The 25,277-nt window shown below is 42.4% G+C and overlaps 1 protein-coding gene across 1 annotated transcript in view; it reads left to right on the top strand.

The window, feature by feature from the left end:
• The first annotated feature begins 6,696 nt into the window (after positions 1–6,696).
• COL25A1 (collagen type XXV alpha 1 chain) overlaps positions 6,697–25,277 on the top strand; it is a 404,320-nt gene continuing 385,739 nt past the window's right edge. Inside the window, exons 1-2 of the mRNA XM_066573822.1 lie at positions 6,697–7,114; positions 13,925–13,994. Coding sequence (XP_066429919.1) covers positions 6,842–7,114; positions 13,925–13,994 — 343 coding nt within the window. The 5' untranslated portion in view covers positions 6,697–6,841. The remainder of the gene's footprint in view (positions 7,115–13,924; positions 13,995–25,277) is intronic.

Here is a 25,277-nt window from a genome sequence, read left to right as displayed (position 1 = left end):
ATTGCTTTTTATTGAATTATTTGGGAGGCAAACAAAAAATAGAGCAAATTACTTTCACGACGTTCACCATATGCGATAAATAACAAAATATTTTCGGTGTCTGGGTCGTTACGAACATCGTCATACCTATTATGTGCTGCTTTTTAAAAATTTTCTTTTCTTTTTTATCCATTGAACTGTTTTTTTTTTTGTGGGGAAAAAATGCTTATTTTTATAAACTGTATTTTTTAAAATCTTAAATCAAACTTTATTGGATATTTTTACACTATTCCCAAAGGGCTCTTTCACACTAGCGATCGCGATAACGCCGCAAGAAAAGCGCGTCAAAAATCGCCTTTTTTGGTCTGGCAATTTTTGAGCATCAGAAGTACTTTTTCTTGTGAAAGTAGTGCATAACATTGCTGCCAACCGCGATTTTGTCATGTGATTTAACTGCGCAAAAGTTATTAGGAGTATCTAATGTTAAAAACGTACTGCAGCGCATGAAAATCGCAACTTTGTGCGTTGCGATGTGATAAAAAGAAGACTTCATAGGGAAACATGGGCTAGAAAAAAATGCGACATTGCTACAAAACGCATGTATGTGAAGCCCATGGTTTCCAATGGGTTCTTTCACATGAGATGTTTTGTAGCCTGAAAGAACCCATTGGAAACCATGAGCTTCACATACATGCGTGTTGTAGAGATGTTGCATCACTACAAAATGTTGTGATTTTGTAGCCCGTGCGAAAGAGGCCTTAGGGAGATTAAAGTTGCGATATTTAAGGGGTTAAACTTTCAGGATCTGAGGTTTCTCCACATCTGGCAGTTAGAGCTGCAGCCTGGCTGTCAGTAGTCAGCTAAGCCATCGCCTCAAAAAGATGTGTGTGCAGGTTCTAAGCCCATTAGAGGGGTCAGTAAAAAGGCGTATCGGCCGTCCCTGAAGACCCCTTGAAGAAGATCTGTTGGCTCTATGGATATATCTGTTTAGTGAATCATTAATAATCTCCATAATATAACAAATCTGGAGCCTCTTTTATTACAATTTACCAGTTGGGAGTGTCTATTGATAGTATGACACTGACCAGTCAGTGCTGACAGTACCAGACTGTAGGGACACATCTCTCTGACACCTAGCCATCAATGCAGTCATAAATTACTAGGAGGAGTAACAGAGGAACAGCACAACGTGGACTTGTAAGAAAATAGGCTCCGGAATTGTTATTTCAGAGGAAATACAAGTATTTACTATAAGAGACGTGTCAGAAGTGACAGATCCTCTTTACTACCCAAATAAAAACCTTTAAGAAAGTTAAAAGGCTTCTCCACCCAAAATCATCCCTACAGGGTATTTAGATGCCACTAAAGACACCCTGTATTAGCAAGAACAGGCAGCTCCTGGAAGGAACTCAGAGGGACTTAGGGCAGATTCACAAGGGCATATTTGCACACGTATTTGCGTGCGCATGCAATATACAGAGAGTAGAACCCATTGATTTCAAGGGGTTTGCCTCCAATTCCTTTCTTTGTGCATGCACAAAAAAAAGTGTAGCATGCTCTACTTATGTGCACTAAAGATCCCCATAGGAGTCTATCGGAGGACCTTTGGTGCGCAAAGGGATGTGCAATATGCTGCCCAGTTCAGCAAGAAAGAATATCTAGAACTCATTAGGCTAAATAGACATTTAAATCAGGGAGTGGTTGTGCCCCGTCCGCAAAAAAACATGCCCTGTGAGCACAAAAAGTGCAGTAAAATCCGCAGCAAAAGAGACTCGTTCGTTTGTTTCACTTCTTGTGTATGTGTATTGTGCGTGCATTTTAGATGTGCATACGCATTTTTTACGTCCCTATTGCATCCGTTATCATTATGCTTTTCACACCAGTAAAAAAGAAAAACGCAAGAGCGCCTAATTGATGTTACTTTTTTCCCCCACTGTCTCCTGACAATGTGTGTACAAAATGTGATGAATATTGTAGATGAGCGAGCACACTTGGGTAAGGCAGATACTCGAGCAAGCATCACTCTTCTCGAGTAACTGCATACTCGTCCGAGCAAATGTGGGGGAGTGGCGGGGGGGGGAGTGGGTGGCGCGGGGGGAGAGAGAGAGATCTCTCTCACTCTCCCCCCCGCATTTGCTTGGACGAGTATGCAGTTACTCGAGAAGAGCAATGCTCGCTCGAGTATCTGCCTTAACCGAGCGTGCTCGCTCATCTCTAATAAATATGCATACAACTGCATATTTGCTGCATTTTTACGCAATCTCATAGACTAATGTACAATTTTGGTCCATAAATTTGAACAAAAATAGGACATGCTGTTTTTTGTTTTTTTTTAAACAAGGAAACAGTCTGCAAGAAAAAGAGCTCATCTGAATACACCAATGCAAATAGTTGCAATAGTAGGGGGCAGGATGGGGCGGAGCTAAGAGATAGAACCCTTTCAAGTCATTCCTTTAACACCGCACACTAGGGGCCCATTCACATGGGTGTACTTTCTGTCTGTATTGGGGCTTATTTACACGAAAGTATTTTCGCCGGCGTTTTCACAGCCGGCTGATATACGCCTCCATCTAAGCAGTCCCCCCCTTCCCTCCCTCCCACCGGCTCTCTGCCCCTCTCCTCCCCTCCGAGCAGTTTGCAATGGGAGTGGGCGGGATGGGAGGGGCTTAGCTCCCACTCCCTCCCTGCCCCTTGTCCATAGCCAGCAATGGGAGTGGGCGGGACAGAGCAGAGCTTAGCTCCACCCTGAGAGGCAGAGAGCTGGTGAGGGGGAAGGGAGGAACGGCTCAGATGGAAGCGTACATCGGCCGGCCGTGAAAATGCATCTAATGCTTTAAGCCGGTTTCAGGTGGGTGTATGCAAAAAACGCATGCTTTAGCGTGACGTATTTGCGCCGTGAACGTGCGTTTTTGCACATTTTACTGTACTTTTTTTGCTGTTGCGGACCTTTCACATGGGCACGGGACACACCTATTCCGTGATTTAAAAGGCTACGTAGTCCAATTAGTTCCAGATGTCTTCTTTTTCCCAAGAAATTGCACGGTGTAATGTGCAATCACATTGGAATTGGGTGTGCATATATGCAACCCGCATAGACGTGCAAAGACGAAAGATGAGAATGAATCCATTGAAATCAATACGTTCTATTCACACGCATACACGTCCGTGTGAAACCGCCCTTACTGTGGATGTGCCAGCATCGTCCTCCAGGAAGAACAGTTGAGAGTAGTGGGTTGCAACATCTGAATCCCTGGCGATCAGCTAGTTATTATAGGTGCTGACTCAAGAAAGGGGATTGTCTTGGTTTTCACTATACAAAGAAGGAATTTCCATCACTTGTCCAGAAAAAGGTAAAAACAACGTGTATTCCATCTGGCTAAAAACAACACACAAAAAACAAATTCTTGGAAAATGCTCAGGCCTTTCAACCCTGTCCCTTGGGTTCTTGACTAGTTAGAGGGAATCAGTTTGCATGGTCCAAACCGCGGACAGCGCTAGGTAGCGGTGGTGGAGCGGCAATTAGAGATATCATTGGCCATGATGTTACTATCAGCAGCAGTCAGAGAATGAACTTTTATTTCTCTGCACCAATATGGCAAGTGCTCGGAAGGCAGCGCTTCTCCCTGAAGTGCTCTCTGCTCTTTCCATTGGCACACTTGATGGAGGAGTGGTGCATGGGGAAATAAAAATACATTTTCTGTTTCCTGCTTTTCGGAGGGGTGCTGATAAGTCCTTGGCTTTGTGATCTTCATTTGTTTTCACATAAATGAAAGTTATATCATTTGATAACTCAACCTTTGCAACACTTTATGGGCAAATTTTGGCATGAACTCGTGCAAATTTCTGCTAAGAAGATAGAGAAGATGCTGAACACGCTCCACCAATCTGGGCTTTATGGCAGAGTGGCCAAAAAGAAGCCTCTCCTCAGAAGGAGACACATGAAGCCCACATAGAAATTTGCGAAAAAGCACCTTAAGGACTCCTACCCAGAAGCGCTTTTTTTTAAAGCTGCAATATCGCTGCATTTTTTTCAATGGGACTTTCTAAAGTTAAAATCGCATCACACAAAAACCGCAAAAGCACAACCTTGCGATTTTTGTGCAATGCTATTTTAACCCTTTGCAATCCAATTTTGGATACAGGGTTTCCTAGGGGGCTTTCTCTTTCTGCCATTATACAATGGCGCCACCTGCTGGCTAGGGCCAATACTGCGGTAAGGGACATGCTGGAGAGGCTTCCGACAACAGAGCCGCCAGTAATATACAGTAAGAGTACCCTGCAGGATATCTTCTGACATCAGAGCTGTAAGCCTTGAATCAGAATATCTTCAGAGGTCAGACAGTGGATTGGAAAGGGTTAACATTAGAAAGTCCCATTGAAAAAAAAACATTGATTTCGCAGCGTTAAAAAAAATGTTAGTGGGTATAAGCCCTTAGGACTCTCTGGCCGGCTTCACAAAAGCAGGTCGGATTCCGCATGTGGAATCTCACAGCAGATTCCGGCTGTGAGGCCAGCCAGCGACCTTGCGTAGCTATGATTTCTGCATTGCTGACGGCCTTGGCGGATCCCTGTTGGACATGCGCAGTGCAGGTTTTTTTTTCAATATTTGTATTTCCCACGCCATTGCTAAGCAATGACGCGTGTACCCGTGGTCCATGCGCAGTGTTGATTGCGTATGGGCTGCGGATCAGATGGCCTCCATTGACTTTAATGGAGGCTGTCCGCACAAAGTCCACAGTAAAATTCATATCTGCGAATGTGAGCGAAAAACTGAAAGTCCATGCCTTTTAATAAGTGCGATTTGCTTCAGATCCTTTCGCGTGGACACAGATTGCAGATTCCACAATAGGAATCCATTCGTGTGAAGCCGGCCTCAGACTGTAAGAAACAAGATTCTTTGGTCTAGTGAAACCAAGATTGAACTTTTTGGAGTCAGTACTAAGTGTTATATCTAGAGGACACCAGGTGCTGCTCATCACCTGCCCAATACCATCCCTACAGTGAAGGTGGTGGTGGCAGCGTCATGATGTTGGGGTGTTATTCAGTGATTAGGACAGGGAGACCAGTCAGGGTTGATGGAAAGCTGAATGGAGCAAACTACAGAGATATTTTTGAAACCCTGATTCAGAGCGCAAGGGACTTCAGACCAGGAAGAAGGTTCACCTTCCAACAAGACAATGACCCTAAGCACATAGCCAAGACAACACAGGAGGGGCTTAAGATGCTTTTAGACGGAATGATTATTTTTCCAAAAATTGTTCAAAAAAGCGAAAGTGAATGATAAATATTCAGTCTAAACACGAGTCAACAACCGATTGACGAACGATAATTGTTCACTTTTCATTCATCGTTCATTTTATGCAGGTATAAGAATCATCACTGCCTCATTCACTTATAATTCATTTTAAAAAGTGTTTGTATAGTCCTTCTCATTTACTTGTGAAGCACTGAACGATTCTGAAGGATTTCTCGTTTGAACGAGCCAACGATGTATCTGGCTGTCTAAACAGGCTGCAGGAGTGAATGAGCTAGTAATGACGTCATTCACTCATTCAAACGATTAATCAGCTTGTCTAAAAGTACCCTTGGAGACAACTCTGTGAACGTCCTTCAGCGGCCCAGCCAGAACCCTGAGTTGAACCCAATCAAACATCTCTGGAGACCTGAAAATGTCTGTCCACAGACGTCCCCCGTCCAACCTGATAGAGCGTGAGAGGATCTGCAGAGAAGCAGAAAATCTCCAAATCCAGCAGACTGGAGACTAGAAATGCTGCCAAAGGTGCTCCTACTAAGTATCATCTGCATCCATATAGATTGCAGTCGCCTTCTTGGGACAGGCTTTCTACCACTGGCGTAACGATAGAGGATGCACGGATGTGGTTGCACCCGGGCCCAGGAGCCTTAGGGGGCCCATAAGGCCACTCTTCTCCATATAGGGAGCCCAGTACTATGAATAAAGCATTATAGCTGAGGGCCCGGTTACAGTTTTTGCATTGGGGCCCAGAAGCCTCAAGTTACGCCTCTGCTTTCTACTAATATAACATAAACCTCTAGACCTCATTATTAAGCATCAAATACAGTTTTATATCATGGGGTAGCACTAAGGGTCTTTTTAGACCATCCGATTCTCGTTTGAACGAACAAGTGACGTCACGGCTAATTCATTTGCTCTTGTGCAGCCTGTTTAGACAAGCTCGTTTGAAAGAGCACCGTCCGGTCTTTCACATTCGCTGTATTTGCGAATGTAAAAAACTGAACAAGCGCTGTTTAAACCGAACGATAATCTAACGAGCCAAGGATGGGTTTTATGGCTGCATAAAATAAACGAAAAGCGAACGATTCTCCTTTGTCGTTCAGTCGCTGGCTCGCGTTTGGACCAAACGATAATCGCTCACATTCGCTCGTTTGAACGATGTTTTGGAACAAATTGTATTTAAAAGGGCCTTTAACTAGTATTTAGCATTGCACCCCTCTATAAGAAGGGTGACTACCTGCCCCTCTTGCCAACCTTGCAGCCTGCTGGTGTTCCTATGCCCTCTCCCTGTAGGAGGATAATGTATGCTAATGAGAGTGCCCGGGAGAGGGGGTGCTGCATACACTGGGCACTCCGCCGCTTCTCCTGGCAGCTGGGATATTTAAAGCTCACAAGGGGGCGGAGAGCACACACTACACCGCGCTACTACCTCTGCTGCTCCGCACAGCTCAGTCACCGGCAGCGACAAGGCAGGCAACAAGTGAGCGGAGGCTGCCGTCCTGCAGAGCGCACTGCCACCCCGAGTACCTGGCACTGCTGCATGCCACAACTTCCTGGCACTACAGTAACACGCTGCTCACTGGCATCTCTCTGACAAGGACGGCAGGGATGTTGGTGAAGGCAGACACTGCCAACTACCAGGGATGGAGCGGGGATGGATCCAAGGGCTGCAGCAGGACTTTGCCCAGTGTGCTGGCTTTGGTGCTTTCTGTGTTCTCCCTGGCATGCTGCGTGTACCTGAATGTAAGGAGCGGTGACCTGGAGGGCAGGATGTGGGCTCTGGAGCATGGCAAGTCAGGGGACATCTTCCATGTGCCTGGATTATCTGTGGATCAGCTCAACTCCATAGTGCAGGAGAAGGTGGACCGGCTGCTGTCCCAGGTGTGAGGCTTCTGCTCCATCTAAGGGGTTTGCCAGTGCATACTGTGGCATAAGGGGGCAAGCAATGGGCGCGCTGGGTGACGGGCATGACCTTTGAGGGGCACCACAGTCCTTTTGTTTTAACACAGACCTCTTTCCCCATAACCTACTAATATATCCTTGAGAAACTCTCATAAAACCATTAGGGAATTGCACTGTAAGCATTTTCCTAAATACTTTTAGAAACACAAAGCAGGGGGTTCACAGACTTTTCCCTGCAGTATATCCCATCTGCTATCTTGCAAGCTATAGAAAGAAGTCCTGCTATATAGGTTAAGGCTCCAGCGACTGTGCAATTACTGAAAGCACCAGCAGGTCTGGTAATTTGGGGGAAGCAATTACATCAGGGGGGCAAAGCAATTGTTATGTGAGCTGCTATGTAGGTGAGCATTGGTGTGCGAGAGATTTGGGGAATTATCAAGACATCTATGCCCCAGATCTGTACCAGCGTTTATTATATGCTCTGATTGTTAGCTGCTATGACTCTATAGGGACATGGGTGATATATTTACCCGTAGTAGAAGTATAATGCATGTCCCCGTACATACTACTTATTCATTAGACTAGTATTGCCTATGGAGGGAGAATGAATGTGCCCAGTGCTAATCATCCAGGGGTAGTGAAGCTGAATTTGTCATTAAACTCTATTGGGGTTGCAGTGTATGTGAGCTATTGATGCTCCTCGTTTACACGCAGTCCTGTGCAAAACTTCAGGGAAGACAACATATTATCAGAGTGCATTGTCCCCGATGAGGAATACAGATCTGTTCTTTTATAGTCTTCTGAATGTCAGTGGCATAAAATGGCCATTTCTAATTATACTGTATAGCTTCTAGGGTTGGAAGTCATAATACATTAACACAGATACTCACAACTAGCATTGTCAGTGAATGTAGTAGTATATACATTGGGATCTACATAAAAGTCCTGTGATCCAGCCATAGTGTCTGATCCAGTGAGGAAATTACCCTATCTATCTATCTATCTATCTATCTATCTATCTATCTATCTATCTATCTATCTATCTATCTATCTATCTATCTATCTATCTATCTATCATCATTAGTTCTATATCTATCATCGCTATTTCTAGATTGATCGATCTACCTATTTATCACTAGTTCTAGATCTATTTATCTATCATCGCTAATCTATATCTATCATCACTAGTTCTAGATCGATCGCTCTACCTATCACTAGTTCTATATCTATCTATCTATCTATCTATCTATCTATCTATCTATCTATCTATCATTATTAGTTCTACATCTATCATCGCTAGTTCTAGATTGATTGGTCTACCTATCTATCATTACTAGTTCTATATCTATCATTGCTAGTTCTATCATATCTATCTATCATTAGTTCTATATCTATTACTGCTATTTCTAGATTGACCAATCTAACTATTTATCACTAGTTCTATATCTATTATCGCTAGTTCTAGATCGATCTACCCATCATCACTAGTTCTATAGCTATCATTGCTAGTTCTATTGTATATCTGTCTATCTCTAGTTCTATATCTATCTATTCTTCTGTCTATCATCGCTAGTTCTAGATTGGTCCATCTACCTATCTGTCATCACTAGTTCTATATCTATCTATCTATCTCTCATATCTATCTATCTATCTATCTATCTATCTATCTATCTATCTATCTATCTATCTCATATCTATCTATCTCTCATATCTATCTATCATATCTATCTCTCTATCTACACTTTTTGTACTAGGATTTTTCAGAAACTAATTTTCTCATCTGGACTTTCTGCTCCCTTACAAAAATTGGGTATGTCCATTTTTTTACCCCAAATTTGTGCACCGCATGGTCATCTCTTTCCTATGAATCAATATAATAAATAGATGATCTTTGGGAACCTTCTTATATATGTTAGGGAATTGCATATAAAGTAGTTCCTTACTATCTAGCTCTTATTTGAATAGCTTCCTTTACAGTGAGAATGATGCAGGCAGTGTGGGAGAGCAGACACAGAGAAATTACATTTCCTCAGGCTTGTTCTTTCTGGCGCGGTCAGGTGCTGTATATGGTAGTGGTAATCCATGAATGGAGAGATGGGCTGGTAGCCATCACAACAGCTTCTCTGTCTTCTCCAGTGACAGAATACAGACACTGTTAAAGACACTTCCAAGGGAGAGATTGTTTTATATCCCTCAGCCTGCTCTATTCTGTTATCCAACTTTTCCTCCTCGTAACAGATGTAATTCTTGTAGGTGCTAAATATTTGGAAATTACTGTTAATGCAATTCCCTGATATAGGAGAACGTTCCCTAATAGAATATTTAAATGTAATATTACGCTTTTGCAATACACTCTTGCAGTTGTATACAGTATGAGCACTTTATTAGCATATTGGTTTGGCCTAAGTTTGGATACATTTCCCCTTTAGAGCTTGGTATGTGATCAGTGTTAGATTGGTAGGGGTCTGTGAATCATCTGCCTCTTTAGACCCCTTGAACTGTCAACACCATTCTTAGGATAAATTCCCACTACGTGTGTGGTATAATGTACAAAGAAAAAGTCTCTTGAAATATAAGCGGACATACCTCTAGAACTGCTTGGCCAAACATATATTTTCAAAGGGTACCCAACATATACGGACTCAACAGGCCTTTACATCAAGATCCAAAAGCTCCAGCAAGGGGCTACACACAAAAAATATAATATTTCCCAGTATACTTTTTTCAATGGTCGTGCTTGGCAAATATATGCAAACTTTATTGGAATACAGGTCCAAAATCTGGCCATATGTTCAGTGTGACTGTTTCTTAAACTCCGAACACAGTGTGAATTTAGCCTCTCTCATTCCTAAAGATAACGGAAATACATATCATGAGATTTTCCAGCACGTCAGAATATCTTTGTGTTTCTTTGTGCTACTGAAGTAGCTGTAGAAGTGACTATTCATCTTATAAATCCGTCTGCTTTCTAAGTCCAACATTCTCTGCCCGTTCATTTCTTCTTGTACCTTGATGGTGTTCAGAGCTTAATTTTTCAGATACAGAGCTTAAAAATCCCCACATAGCCTTTGTGTTTAGTGATAAAATTCTGTTTGCTTGCAGCCACCATTAGAGGGAGCTGAGGAGCTTTCTGAATACTCTGTCACTATATAAATAGTATGCAGTCAGTTCTAAACTCTCCAATGTAATGGCTGCCTTATTAGGTAAAGCCAGATACACACAGCCATATTTGGACAGCACACCGCCCCATAATATTATGAGGCTATTCACATGAATGATTTTTCATGTGGACCATTGGTCTATATGAAAAAATGTCTGCATGTCCTATTCTCTTCTGTTTTCATGGATGACAATAAGATGAGAATAAGACAAGCAATGTGCAGTGTCCAATGGACAAGTGTCCGTATGCTGTGTTTTCAGCCGCAACTCGCATATAGCCATGGGATAAAGTGTATTCCCATTAGACACTTAGAGCATATCCATAGGATCCAGATGGAGAATGAATGGAAACATGGCTGTGCATATGTGTGGCTCTTTCCATTTATTTGAAGTCACAGAAAGAGCCAAGTTCACTTGCTCAGGTGTTTCTGAAACTTCCATAGAACTTGGGGAGAGCTGCTCACATGTGTGGCCACCTCTCCATTCATACCACATGTGTGGCATGTATCTTCCCTATTCTTGAGACAGATGTAGGTCCCCTAAGGTGGAACTCACATCTATCAGACATCTCAGACAGGAAAACCCCTTTAACTTTATATCTGTGCAGAGGATTTGGAGCTCTGTATTAGAATAATGGAGCTCCTTCTGCCATAACGACTTTTTCCAGTAGTGAGCCGGCAGCTGTCAGAGGACCGTGCACTTCTCCATGTCACAGTCTACTTGTTCCAGCTGACACCCGCTATGTGGCATGTCTCACCTCAAGGAGCACAGCACAAGGCTATCTGCAAAGTTATCACTTGTGATGTAAAGTGGATGTTTAGATGACCCAGGAGTGCTAGGATTACTGTCCTCACTATCTCACACTGGATTTACTTGCTTGTTAAATCTAAGTGTTTATGTAACTCTCTGTCTCACAAAATATTAACTGCGGACTGATACGTTTTTGGACCTAAAATAGAGGATGTGTCTGATATACGAGGTGCATTCAAGTTCTAAAGTCTCTTAATTTGTTTCCCGGGAATAGGAGTAGATAGAAACATGGAACACATTTTAGAAGACATGGGTAATCTTCAGCATTGTCCAACGCACAGAACCCACGTGACAGCGGCTGGAGTTAGAGGCGTTTTCACTACTTAAATTGGCAACTTTCAAATTTCAAGAGCGGCGTGTAATCCTATGTTTTTTTCTCGTGCGTGGAATGACACCCATCAACATTCATCATCGGTTGAGTGAGACATGCGGTGAAGGTGTCATGGATGTGGAAAATGTGCTTTTGTGGGTCCGACAATTCAAAGAAGGCCAAGCGTAGTGTGAAAACGAACTGAAGGAGCCTCAGTTATAAGTGCAGCCTTGTGATATTCTGTTAACATTCGCAGCACCTACCCGAAGGGACCTTTTGGTATCCTCAGGTCTTCAAGAAGGAAGGTGTGCACAGATACTACGGAAATGCGGACTTTGCAGGCAGTTTCTTCTATAGCCAATCAATGGTCCTCCATAACAACTTCCTTGACTTGCGCAATCATATTGTCAGACCGTCCGAGGCTCCTTTTGGTTTATGCTCACATGACGTTTGGCCTTCTTTGAATTGGTAAGGTAAAGTTCCCTGGTGCAAGTACAGAGTCATGACTGACTCTAAGGCTGGGTTCACACAGGGCAGATTTGCTGCGGTTTTGCTGCGGATTGCCGTTGCATATCCGCACTGCGGCAAAACCGCTGCGTTTGCAGTGCAATGCAGCACAAATGAGATTTGCCAAAAAGCTGTTCTCACAGGACGGATTTTTTCCGCACAGCCGCAGTGCGGAAATGCAACTGCGTCGCGGTTTTAAAAGATGCAGCATGTTCATTCTTTGGTCTTTTCCGCAGCGCTTTTTTGTCCATAGACCTGTATAGACGTAGCCAAAACCGCATCAAATACGCGACAAATATGCGACAAAAAGTAAAAAAGCGCTGCGGAAAAAACGCGTGCTGCTTTTTCCGTACGAAAATCCGCAAGCCCAAATTAACCTTTGAAGCGGTTTTGCCGCAGAAGCAGTTCTTCTGAGTCAAAACCGCAACGGAAAAACTGCGGCAAAACCGCGACAAATCAGCCCTGTGTGAACCCAGCCTTAGGGTGATGTCACATTGTGACATTTTCTAGGCAGACTGTTTTTTTGGGGTGGTTTGCCATTGTCTTTTCCAGTCATTTTTTAGCCCCCAGCAAGCTGGGTACTCATTTTACCGAGTCAACCTTGAGTTGGCTGCAACAAAAAATGCACATTTTTCACTTCCATGACACCTTTGATGAATGTCTCACTCAACTTATGATAAATATCGATGGGTGGCAAGTGAAACTCTTCTAACTCCAGCCACTGTCACATAGGTTCTGTGAACTGGACGATGCTGTCATCTGTCTAACTCATCCCCGCATCTTCTAAAATGTGTCCCATTGTTCTATCTGCTCCTATTTTTGGGAAAAAATTTGTAGACCTTGAGTGCACCTCGTAAGTCATTGGCTAATAGACTAATGGTTCATTTCTTTTATACAGCCACTTACAATGCAGCATATGATGTACAGTGGTTATCCGGTTACAGATATGGACATTCTTATATGTACTCTTTAAATTTCCAGGTCTTAAAGATGCAGAATGAGTTGATCGATAATACAGAAGGTGTAATAGTAACTGCAAACATAAAATGCTGTACGGTGGGACATGCTGAAAGGTCACAAGGCATCGTAAAGTTGTTATAGGGTTTTACCTGTTACTGAGTAAAATATGCACATGATTATCTCTAATGCAAGCAATATAGTTACAGTATATCAGTGTGTCAATTAAAATATACAAAATTACCACACATGAGCCACTTCAATGGATCATAAACTCTTAAATCATCCATTTCCAAGATTAGTTCCAGAGCCTACAGCAGGCACAAGGCAACACGCATTTCATGATTAAATGTTACACTAACGAATGTATTCCTAAAGTATCACTATAGCATTATTATGGGGAATATAGACCCTAAGGATCCTAAATACTCAGGTTGGGAACAATGGTATCATTCAACACAAATGACACTTTAGGTTGACCATCCTTCACTTTGGGGTTTAGTACCCATGAACAATGCTGCTTTGCCCCCTAGCCAAAACTTTGTGTCTGCACTCCGTTGTGTCGGTTACCCTGAGGGTAAAGCACAATGATTTCCCTATGGGACTCTAAAGGTGTGTGTTCTGAGCTCTGACAACCTAGTGCACTATCACACACCATAAGTCACTAGGTAGACCCTGTATGGTTCAGTAATATTTTCTGAATTTGGTTTCTCACCAGGCCGTCCATTTATAGGTCATATTACAAAAAAGCTGTATGAAAAAGCATGTGGTTTAGTCAAATTCTACATGTCTGCAAAGCTAATTATTACTGCCTTCACCTCCAAATAGGAAATAGTATATTTACATAAAATTAGTAGTGTGTTAATCTTACAAATCCGGAAACACTCCTTAGTGTTCATTCGACTCACTTTCTACTAGTTACTGCAGTCCACATCTGTATAAATAGTCATATCATTTTAGGTCCCACTTTCTTACATACAGGTTATGTGTCCAGGATGAGTCTGGGAAATCTATCAACCATTTATCCTATTCTTTTGTTTCTACAGAGGTCGTATGAACACATGGCGAAAATCCGAATCTCAAGAGAAGCTCCAGCAGAGTGTAACTGCCCAGCAGGTAAACGTGACCAGTTGACTGACATCTCCTTGCCCTTTGTGGCCCTGGCATGCCAGCAAGGGCACAGAGCAGCTTGTGAGGCCAAAGGCAGAAACACATTTGGCCAAGAAGTGATTTGTAGGCTTCTGTTTGTCCTGTTAGCTGCTGAATAATTGTGATCGTTGTTTAAATTATTTAGTAAATTTGCAAGAAATGATAATATTCATTTTCTCCATCTGGTGACAAGATTATCTTGCAAATCTAAGGCTTTTAGCTCATTCTCATGACTTCTGGCTATATAAGCAACATCTCAAAAACATTCAACTCTCAGCCAACATATTAGATTTTCTTTTTATGGCATTGTATTTATACAATTGTTTTATATGGGTTAACTTTTCTATATCTTTGCTAAAACCTAGGTTTCATGGACCTGTGTAGTAATTGTATAGATTTTAGAAGTACATCATGAAAGAGATTTATAGTAATGTTGTTTTTTGTAAAACAGGAAGAATAGCACGACCTGAGATGGTGAATGGCTGGGGCGATACTTTTTCTTCCTATGAATCATGTCTGACAGTCTGGTTGCTAGGATACACTACCCTGTGTCTGACAGTCTGGTTGCTAGGATACACTACCCTGTGTCTGACAGTCTGGTTGCTAGGATACACTACCCTATTTCTGACAGTCTGGTTGCTAGGATACGCTACCCTATGTTTGACAGTCTGGTTACTAGGATACATTATCCTATGTCTGACAGTCAAATTGCTAAGATACACTACCTATGTCTGATAGGCTGGTTGCTAGGACACACTACCCTATGTCTGACAGTCTTGTTGCTGGGACACACTACCCTATGTCTGACAGTCTGGTTGCTAGGATACATTATCCTAAGTCTGACAGTCTTATTGCTAAGATACACTACCTTTGTCTGATAGGCTGGTTGCTAGGACACACTACCCTATGTCTGGCAGTCTTGTTGCTGGGACACACTACCCTATGTCTGGCAGTATGGTTGCTAGGATACATTATCCTGTGTCTGACAGTCTTATTGCTAAGATACACTACCTATGTCTGATAGGCTGGTTGCTGGGACACACTACTCTATGTCTGACAGTCTGGTTGCTAGGATACACTTCCCTATGCCTGATAATCTGGTTGCTAGGATACACTATCCTATGTCTGACAGTCTGGTTGCTAGGATACACTATCTTACGTTTGACAGTCGTTTTATAGGGTTTCTCCTTATCAAGAGTCTGTTTCAGAGCACTTAGTTGTTTGGTATAAGATGAAGAATGTTCATTTAAAAAAATCACTAATTTCGGAATGACCTGTAATAGCAGACACTGCCTCTTAACAACAGTGGTGCAGTTTTGGGAAAAAGAGCAGACCCTTTATTTTAACCCCTTTAAATTGAGATCAGAGGAGAGGAACTAAGGGGTTGGCAGAAGAAAGAAAACTATTCCCTTCTGTGTTGCTGCCTCAGCCTTATATTAGTAAAGTGCTTTTTGGTAGAAATTTGAGCTGGCTAGGCCAGTTTCACATCTGCCTCCTGTCTCTGGATGGTGGACAACACAACAGTTGAAGCTGCTTGTGCTTGTCTGCCCATCAGACGGTCCTCTCTATTGGTGGTCTGTCAAGGGTGTCCTGAGCCCGGTCACCTTGTGTGCATGCACATATGCATCCACTGGTCCCAACACCTCCTAACAGTCTGGTCAGAATGGCCATGGTGGTGGGCAATTTGTCGATACAACCATCCAGCTTCTAGCATTCCAATAATGCGCCTCCTTTCAAACTCTGTTAACCGGACGAAATCTCTTTGATTACATCGAAGAGGCATCTAGGGGACAACAAGCTCTATACAAGTGGTAAAAGAGGTCACTACACACAAGTAGCCTCTGAGAGCCTTTTACAGGCCAAGGGTAGAACCACTTTTAGGGCCTCAGGTGGCAAGGCCGTTCATCTAATGACGCCACAACTCTAATCATTCTGCTTGAGATGTAACTGCATGCCGAGTTTTACAGGAAAACCACAACTCCATCCGGGTGATTGATTATTTTTGACAAAAAGTATATATTGCTACTGAGATGTAGTTTGGTAAGTAAACGCAGCGCAGTCTGCAGCTGATGCCCCTGAGATTCTATCTTGTGGACTGAATTTCAACATAGTGCATTTTGCAGATATATAGCACATTCTGCACATTATTATTTTGGCCATATCTGTTCCCTAGTTTGAGTGGGGGGGGGGGGGGGCGTCATATGCAGTATGATTTTTAGCAGATATTTAAATTAAAAGTGAAGTGTCTGCAAAATAAATTGAAAAAGGTAAAGAGAAAAGGTAATTTTCTTATATCATCTGTACATTCTTTTCTTCTAAAAAAGTGTAGGACACCTTTGCTTTGTGAAAATAGCTAAAGGTGCCCATATGCATTAAATCAATGACAACCGAACCCAATTTGGCGAGAACAGTGAACCATCTAATGGGTTGTAGGGTGTTCAGATTCTTCCTCATGGCAGTTGTCAGGGAGAAAGAAGGATGGGGCATGTTGGATTTCAGCATGCCTAATCATTTGTTCTGATGGAAAATAAGCCATCGCCAAAGGTTACTGGCCTCTGTTCATTCCCCTCTCCATACTGATGAGACATCAGGGGCTAGCTGGTAAAGTTTAGTTGGGCGGGCAAGCACACAGTACTGGCCCATGAGTAGAGGCCCATCCAAATAGTGGAAACAAACACTATGAATGGCTGCATAAAGTTAAACTACACCCATCTGCCAGTGGCCACACAAATTACCACCAAAATGGTGCCAGCCTGCCACTGGCCATCAATAGTGGGCATACCTTGACAGTGTACAGACAGCCACACCATGTGTTTCTACCCTTAATCTGTTTATCTATTTAACATGAATACAACACCAGAAACTAACTCATACAATAAATACATCACCAAAACCCAGCTCAGTATATAAACACAGCACCAGAACCAAGCTCAAAACATAAATACTGCACCAGAACCAAGAAGTAAATTCCTTCTGTGTATGGTGTATTACGGTTGAAGGGGGTCAAAAGAAATAGCTGACAGTTAAATGAACACTTGGCTGACAAATACCGATTATCATGGCCACACGGGGCGGCTACTAAGTGGTTGAGATGTGGTGCATTGTGGCTGGGAACTGTGCTAACATTTGGTTTTACTGCAAATCAGAGTATGATAAATGGTCACGCTTTTTTCAGGTTACCCTCAAAGATTCTGTCGCAATCAACAATGAATTTGAAAACTGTTATGATTTGTAGTGAAAGCACACATTGGCGCGGTTTTCAGTTGCATCGCATCTTGGCTGTCCAACGGCCGCTCCGTTGGACCAAACCCTAAGGTGTATGGACACATTTAACTTGGAGATGAGGTTCAAGAAAATATCCTTTATCTCTCCTTTATTTCAATACGTTACCCAACATATTGAACAGTCCTCTCGCTTAGAACGTTCCCAGATTATTTGCATCAAAAGACATCATTTCCATTTCCCTCTTTATTTTTCTGACTAAGAAAGTAAGTAATGGAAGAGGCGAATTTTACTAGCAGCGCTCGCATTATCAGTTCCAATCATACGCTTCACTCGAGTGAGCTGATATCAATTATCAATTTGCGTGTTCACAGATTTGTGAAACGCTGAACGCTGCAGTCGTAAGGCGTAACCTGTATCCATCCCCGTTCCTCTGTCTGTTGTATTTAATTTCTCTTTGATTAATTTCACAGCCTTGAGCAAAAGTTGTTCTTGTTCAACTTAATTTGCTGACCCAGGTGATAAAGACTGAATATGTACACTGAATTCATACCAGGGTAATATAGCCGATATTACCTCTGACAGCAGCCACAAGCTTACACAGCAGCGTTGTGTAGAAGGGATTGATGAATGACAGTTCGGGGCTCTTGTGTGAGATGAAAGGCTATGTTTAGGGCTGGAATTTAGGCTGGGGGTCTCTTTTCCCCCTATGTGCATGTGGCGGTGGAGCTGACTTGTGACAAACGCCGCTTGAATGACAGAATACTGGCCCCAAGGAATGAAGCAGCCTGTGACAGTTGGCTCTCTTTCTACAATAGCCCTGGCGGAATCATCTCACCCTTCCTCGCTTGGAAACGTAATACATTATATTAGCTGGAGCTGGATTAGTAGAAACTCAGTCTGGCGGTTGTACGCTCACTGATACTGGCTCTGGTATCTCTAATATGTTCATAAACACTCTTGTATGAGGCTCTGACAATCTCTTTATATTTCTTCTGGAGAACGCAAAAGTTTTTTGGAAGGACACCGATGTGTGGAATTCTTTAGCATTCCTGCAGAAACTTTTTGGAATTTTTTTTTTTTGGGGGGGGGGATAACTCGTTGCGGTATGTTCTGTTTCATATGATGTGACTGTAGAGTCAACAGTGAATGAATGTCTTGCATAGTACGATGCTGGTAACAATAAAAACCGCATATGACTCTGGGGTTACATAATGGATTGGTAACAAGGAATTCTGCTTTTCTGCCTCACTGCGACTAGAGCTTAACATTACATCATTTTATAGAGCTGTGCTGAAGTAGCATATCCGTGCCTGCAAGCAATGATCATGCCTGATTTGTTATCACATTGCCAAGTATACTGGCCATACAGAGATCAGATAAGTTGTGACACTCATGCCAAAGGAAAGTTTACAGGTGCACTAAATGTGGAATACATACATATTTTCTATCTACTTAAAACTGTATCAAAACTGCACTGTGTGGTCTGCGCCCTCGGCTGTAAACTGAAGCGCAGTCATGACAGATATACAGATATATGGATTATTGAACGGCATTCTAGATTTTATATAACAGAACTGTAAACTGATCTACAAACATAAAGGGGTTTTCACATCAATAAATAGTCATTCCCTTAATTTGCAATTGTAATCGTTTAAAAAATGCTGCTGTAGATGTAGATTTTTCTGTTGATCTAAGGGAATAAGGTTTCTCCCTGTGGAGACCGCCAAATTGGCGTAGGGAGGCTTATAGGCTAGGCAAACCGAAGGATGACAAAAAACATATGCAACAGCAATATATACTCATAGGTATATTTTTTAATGTCTCCAGATAAAAAACTGTTACATTTTGTCTGATCTACGGTAACAGAGTAGATTCATATTTATTTGTGGGACAACCCCATTAACTAGAAATGTTTGTGAAGGGGTTAATGTCTGCATCCCTGGCTGTCAAGGACAATGATGAGCTTGATGTCAGTATACCTTGTGGTCTAGGACAATGAATGGGTTATTGTCAGTATGCTGTATCTGGTGGGGTTAATGTTAGTATACTTGGTGGTCCACGGCAGTGGAAGGGTTAAATGACAGTTAGTCTGATGATCTAAATACAATAAGGGGGTTATGGTCAGTATACTGTACCTGTTGGTCTAGGGCAGTGAAGGGGTTAGTTTCTGTATCCCCGGTTGCATAAGACAGTGGAGGAGTTAATGTCAGTATACTTGGTAGTCTAGGGTAGTGAGGAGGTTAATGTCAGTATGTTGTACCTGGTGGTCTAGGGTAGGGAAAGGGTCAATGTTGGGTATGCCTGGTGGGTTATGGCAGTAAAAGTGTTAATGTGTATATACCTGATGATTTAGAATAGTGAGAGGGTTAAATGATTTTTCAGTGGCACCCCATCTGGCTCTGGAGCCTTGTTGCACAACAATGGTCACATGCTGTTTATTGTGCACATGACCACTCACCCAATAACAAACTTCAGCAGTGATTCTTCTATGACTGTCGAAGCTTGTGATTGGCTGAATGGCAGTTTATGGCACATCACCGCCTGCCAGTTTCTTCTGGGTTCCAAGTGGCAGGCACCAGAGCTCTAGCATTGGACAGGGTGCCACTGGAACAAGTGAATATGTGGTTTTCCTTTTGATAAATTTCTGAGCCAGGGAAATTCTTTTTCCAAGTCCCAGAAAACCCCTTTAATGTCTATACACTTTGTAGTCTAGGGCAGTGAAGAAGTGAAGAGGTTGTATACCTGGTAATGTTTAATGTTGACCTAGACCTGAGTGGTCATAAAGCAGAGAACAGGTTAATCTATTATACCTGGTGGGCTAGGGCAGTGAGGTGATTAATTCCAGTATCCATGGTGGTCTACCACAGTTATATAGTTACAGACCCCTGATAAAGGGCAGTGGAAAGGTTGAAGCCTGATACCTATGTTCCAGTGCAGTATTGACCACTCCTGTGCTGTTCTATCTGTAGTAGGAAGCTGAGCAGGGTTGTTTAGCTTCCTGTTCCCTCCATATACTGATAGACATGAGTACAAGAAGGGATAGAGAGGATTGTACAGCTACTGTATGGCAGCACAGTTCTCTCCATGATCTGGCCGAGAACTTCAGGAACACTCTGCCAATCATTAAGAGGGGGGCTGACGGAATCTGTGTGGGACCACACTTTTCCTGAGTATGGATAGCTGCTGCAGAGGCAGGTGGTGGTGGTGGTTTTAACCTTGGAAAAGACCATCCCGTACAACCCTGATGTCAGAAAATATGTCACTTATTAATATAAAATAAATCTTATTATTTCTATAGCGCCAACTTATTCTGCAGCTCTGTCAGTTAATTTTATTTATTACCCCCTACCAAGCAGGGTGCTCATTTTACCAACCTCGGAAGGATGGAAGGCTGAGTCAACCTTGAGCCGGCTACCTGAACCAAGCTGCGATTGAACTCACAACCTTCAGGTCGTGAGCGAGAGTTTAGGACTACATTTCTGCTGCCTTAGCACTATCATATTGATCAGTACCGCTAGCCCTAGGGACTTGCATTTTTCCATCAGATTTCCCTATTTTTTATGGCAGGAATAACACGGTCTGCAGCATTATTCTTGCCATCAAAAATACCAAGACCCTGCCAAAAATCTGATATTCCGCCTTGATAAATCCACATTTTTGTGATGTGTTTGAAAACCTCATAGTTCCGTTATGAATGGAAGCCATGACTCTAGTGTAACTTTCAATGGCCTTACGACGTACAATACAGATAGATGATTCCATTCTGTATAGATAGAAAGTGTTCTGCTCACATGTTCAGTAGTAGAAGAGTTAAAGAATACCAGACTTGCTACATGTGTACAGATGTAGCACTTATTTCTATGTCAGGGATTGGCATAGAAGCAGTACATACGTTTTTCGCATTCTGGGTTATGTTGCAATCATTATGATCTGTTGAGCTATATGCATGCTTTTTACATTATCTCTCGCATAGCCCAGAGCTGAAAGCTGTGCCCACCCTCTGTGTCTCCATTGAAGAAATTTCTCCTTCCCGTCCACCGCATACAAACATGGAGAGTATATCTCATCCCCACACATACAGGATGCACCCGGTCGTCATGTCAGGATCACTGGGTTCCAGCCAAACACTTGTATGGGTCTTCGTGATGTGAGTATGAGGATTGATGATCCTGTCTGGAACACCGGCCTTAAATAGGATTACAGCTAATAGAAGGAGCAAGAAATGGGGCTTGTGTTGAAAGCGCTTTCTTTAAACTATGGAGAAAAAGCCGGGAAGAAAAGAGATGATAATATTGAAACATACTGGGCTGATTTAAAACACATTAGCATTTATAGAGGAGAGCCTTTCAGATTCCTTGAAGGCTCCTGGACATTTCACCGTGTCCCGTAATACGATGTATTCTCCAGAGATTATACCCAACAGTTGAACTAGCTGATGATTTATTAACTTCCTAATAGAAAAGTAGTTTAAAGCAAAACCCGTTCCTTGGCTCAGGGCTAGATAGGCATTACAGCTGGAGGAGCTTCTCCCTTGTTCTGCGCCAATTGGCCAAAGCAGCTCTTGTGCGCCCTTCTATCAGGAATAGAACTTCAGCTTTTGCGTTGTCACATTAGAACCATCGGATTGAGTTTTTTGAGGGCAAGCATTCAGAGGGTCAATGGTGGCCATCTGAGTTAGGGCTCGTGTCCACGACCGTGTCTCCACCACGTATCACGTGTGTGTTTTACGTATACGGCCGTGGGCATAAGCCCTTATGGTGACCTCGTACCTTTCAACTTTTTGAACTTAGGCCAGTGTCACAATGATGTATGCGTATTTGCGCAAGCATGAGTGCAGTGTTTTTTGCGGATTGAACAATGCTTTTTTGCGTGCACATCAGTGTTTTTACTGTACTTTATCCGCACGCGAACCATGTGCATGTGCGCGTGGCAAAAAAAATCGGCACCAATTGAGATGGCTAATTAGTCTAATGAGTTCCAGATATGTTCTTTTTCCTGTGGAATTACGCAATTTTTCATGTTACTCCGAGCGTATTTTGCACACATTTGCGTATCCCCATTGATTTCTGTAGAGACTTTAGTTGCACGAATGCGCAGGAAAATAGAGCATGCACAGGAAATATGCACATGTGAACAAACCTATTGAAATCAATGGGTTCTATTCTCTGCGTATTGCGCATGCAATTTTGTATGCGCAAATATGCCGTGTAACACCGGGCTTATGGTTGCTTATGGCTTGTAAGATTAATTTTTTACGCATATCTATACATTTGAGTATTTTTATACTTTACATAGTAGCACAAAAGTTTTTGAATATGAAAAACTTTCTGGTCCAAATTGCTTTCAATCATGAAATAATGTACAACTTGGAATCTTAGGAGAGCTTCGCACGTAGTACATTGTCCATTGTGGAAAATCAACTGTAGATTTTGGTGCAGATCCATACCAAAATCTGTGTCTGAATCCACATATAACATGAGGAGTTTAATACAATTTTTGGTGCAGATTTCATCCATTCCTTTGAAAGTTGGAATCTGGACTGTAAATCCATACAACATATCAGTGATCAGCACTGAATAGAACTCATTGATTTCAATGGGTTTGTTCGCATGCTCTATCTTTCTGTGTACTAGCACACCAAAGGTCCCCATAGAAGTCAATAGGGGGTGCGCAAATGCATGTGCAACACTCAAGGATATGCAAGAAATACTGCATAATTCCACATCTGGAACTGTTTATCAGGCCTAACAGGGAGATATTTAAGAAGCAAAGAGAAATAGAGGAATTTGGGTGAAAAATATGGACTGTCCACCCAAAAAAGAACAACCCTTGGGAAATCTCGTGATCCTACTTATGGTGGCATGTTCTCTATAGAAATGAACATGGTAGGGAGGTTCCCTGGACTGGTGTCTCGGGGGCCCACAATGTCCTGACGTATTTGTCACAAGTTGGCATTAGGAGTTCTTGGATGTCTGACATTGTTTTATAGAAGATCTCCTGCTTGAGATGTTGGCCTGCAATGTGATTATATGTTTGTAATAATCACAGAACGCTTCATCACATTCACTGCGCAGTGCAATAAAGTCGCCAAAGAATATGCTGATAGGTTAATTGGCTGTCTATGAAATTGTCCCTAGTGTGAGACAGGGACATTAAATTGTACAATATGTCAGTGCTAAATAAGCAAAACAAGATTAAAGAGGATCTGTCAGCTCTTCTCCTGACATGTTTGGTTTAGGAAATACTTGCATTCCCACAAAATAACAAAAATAACCGAAAGTCACGTGAAAAATATGCAGCCGGCAGGTTCCTTAACTAACTACGAAGAAATATGAAATTCATGGCTGTTGTTGCTCTATGCATTGTGTTGACTATATGAGCATTTTACAGCACTAATGAGTGTCATTGCCCATGATCTATGCAAGGGCTCTTTCACACGACCGAATGCGGTTTTACGCTCGATGGATCGCAGCTAAAAATCCCATTAATGAAGAATAGCTGCAGTCAAGTCCCCATCTTAATTAGCCTTTTCTTGTCCATTTACATGGCAGCTGCGGTGTATCGGTGAAAAAATACTCCAGCGCGGAAATCCCCCGGTCGTCAGAAATCCTCAGAAGGACTGCTAATGCTTAAATAGAGCCAGCTGTCTTCTTTTCCCAGCGTTGGACGCAGCTAAACTCCCTCCTCCTCCCTTTTGTTCAGCTCCCATAGGAGTCTATGGGAGCTTACAGCGTATCTTGTCAAAGAATCGGGCAAGATCTATCTTTTGACGCTGTGTATAAAATTAGTCGCCGTTTTCGGTCGCCAATGTGCTTTTTTTGCTACCACGATTATTTATGTGCCCAAAAATTGCTTATGTGAATGAATGCAATGGAATTAAATACTTCAGATGGTCTTGATTTTTGGACGTAGCTACATATATACGGTCGTGTGCATAAGGCTTAAGGCTGGTTTCGCCACTCCGTTGGAATCTACAGTTGCTGATCTGGCTCAAAATACTGCAAGAAAAAGTACTGCAGTGCTTTTTCTTATAACCAAAAGCCAGGCAGCCGGGCGGGAACCGAAGTGACCTTATTATAGTCAATAGGGTCAGTTTAGCCCTGTTTGGTTCCATCCTGCAATGGAGCCGTTCGGCCAAATGGATTCGCCTTTCGTGCTCCCCAAACGGAACAGGGAAGCGGAACTCCGAGCTCAGATGTGAAACCACAAGTGATGTGTGCATTTGCATAATGTCAAACCTCCAGCTATCAGTATGATTATCGTGATGTAGTAGGCCACAATGAATGATACTAAAAAGTTGTTTAACCTGATTCTCTATGGAGAAGAGATTGTATAATTTAGGCTGCAAACAAATAGGATTCTGGAAGAGTGTGGGAGACCTTAGTGCAAATGTGCATGAGAGTTTATACCATTATACAATTAATGTCAATTCATCTATTCATTGCCCATTAACGGTAATGCTGGCCTTTGGGTGCCCCCAGAGTCTTGAACTCTAAGATGTAAAAAGCTCTACTTTATATTGTACAGTTCCTGTTTTATGGCAGGAAACATTTCCTATTTGTAGGAGAGAGGCCTTCTCGCTGTGTGATGAAGAGCTGGCCTTCGGAGTGCAAATGTTCTGAATCTTCTTGCAGTGCAGGGTCAGGTAAACTCCATCCCCTGAGTACTTCATAAAGATCATTGACATCATTGGAAGATTAACTAAAAGCATCTTTTAAAAAGGATGAGGATGTTTAAATGGGAAGCAGCACTCAAAAAGAAATTAGAAGTCCGAGCTCATGCGGCTACTACTTAGCTTTACAAATGGTTTCCAGGAAAATGGAATGCGGAGTTAAAAGTGAAAATAAGCAAACCGAAAATTCCAGTGATTGTAATTCTATAAATGTTATAGGCAGTCATTCTAACCCATGGATTAAAGGCTACCCAATAAAAAGCATGCATCATTAGAAGCACCCCATCTAGTGGCACACGCTATCGGTTTCCTAACAGTGTATTTTATAGAGCTCCATTAAAACCATTATATAC

The sequence above is a fragment of the Eleutherodactylus coqui genome, chromosome 7, assembly GCF_035609145.1.
Source record: "Eleutherodactylus coqui strain aEleCoq1 chromosome 7, aEleCoq1.hap1, whole genome shotgun sequence".
NCBI classification, from domain to species: domain Eukaryota; kingdom Metazoa; phylum Chordata; class Amphibia; order Anura; family Eleutherodactylidae; genus Eleutherodactylus; species Eleutherodactylus coqui.
The sequence above is the reverse complement of the archived record's forward strand: the minus strand, read 5'-3'. Positions and strand labels throughout refer to the sequence as shown.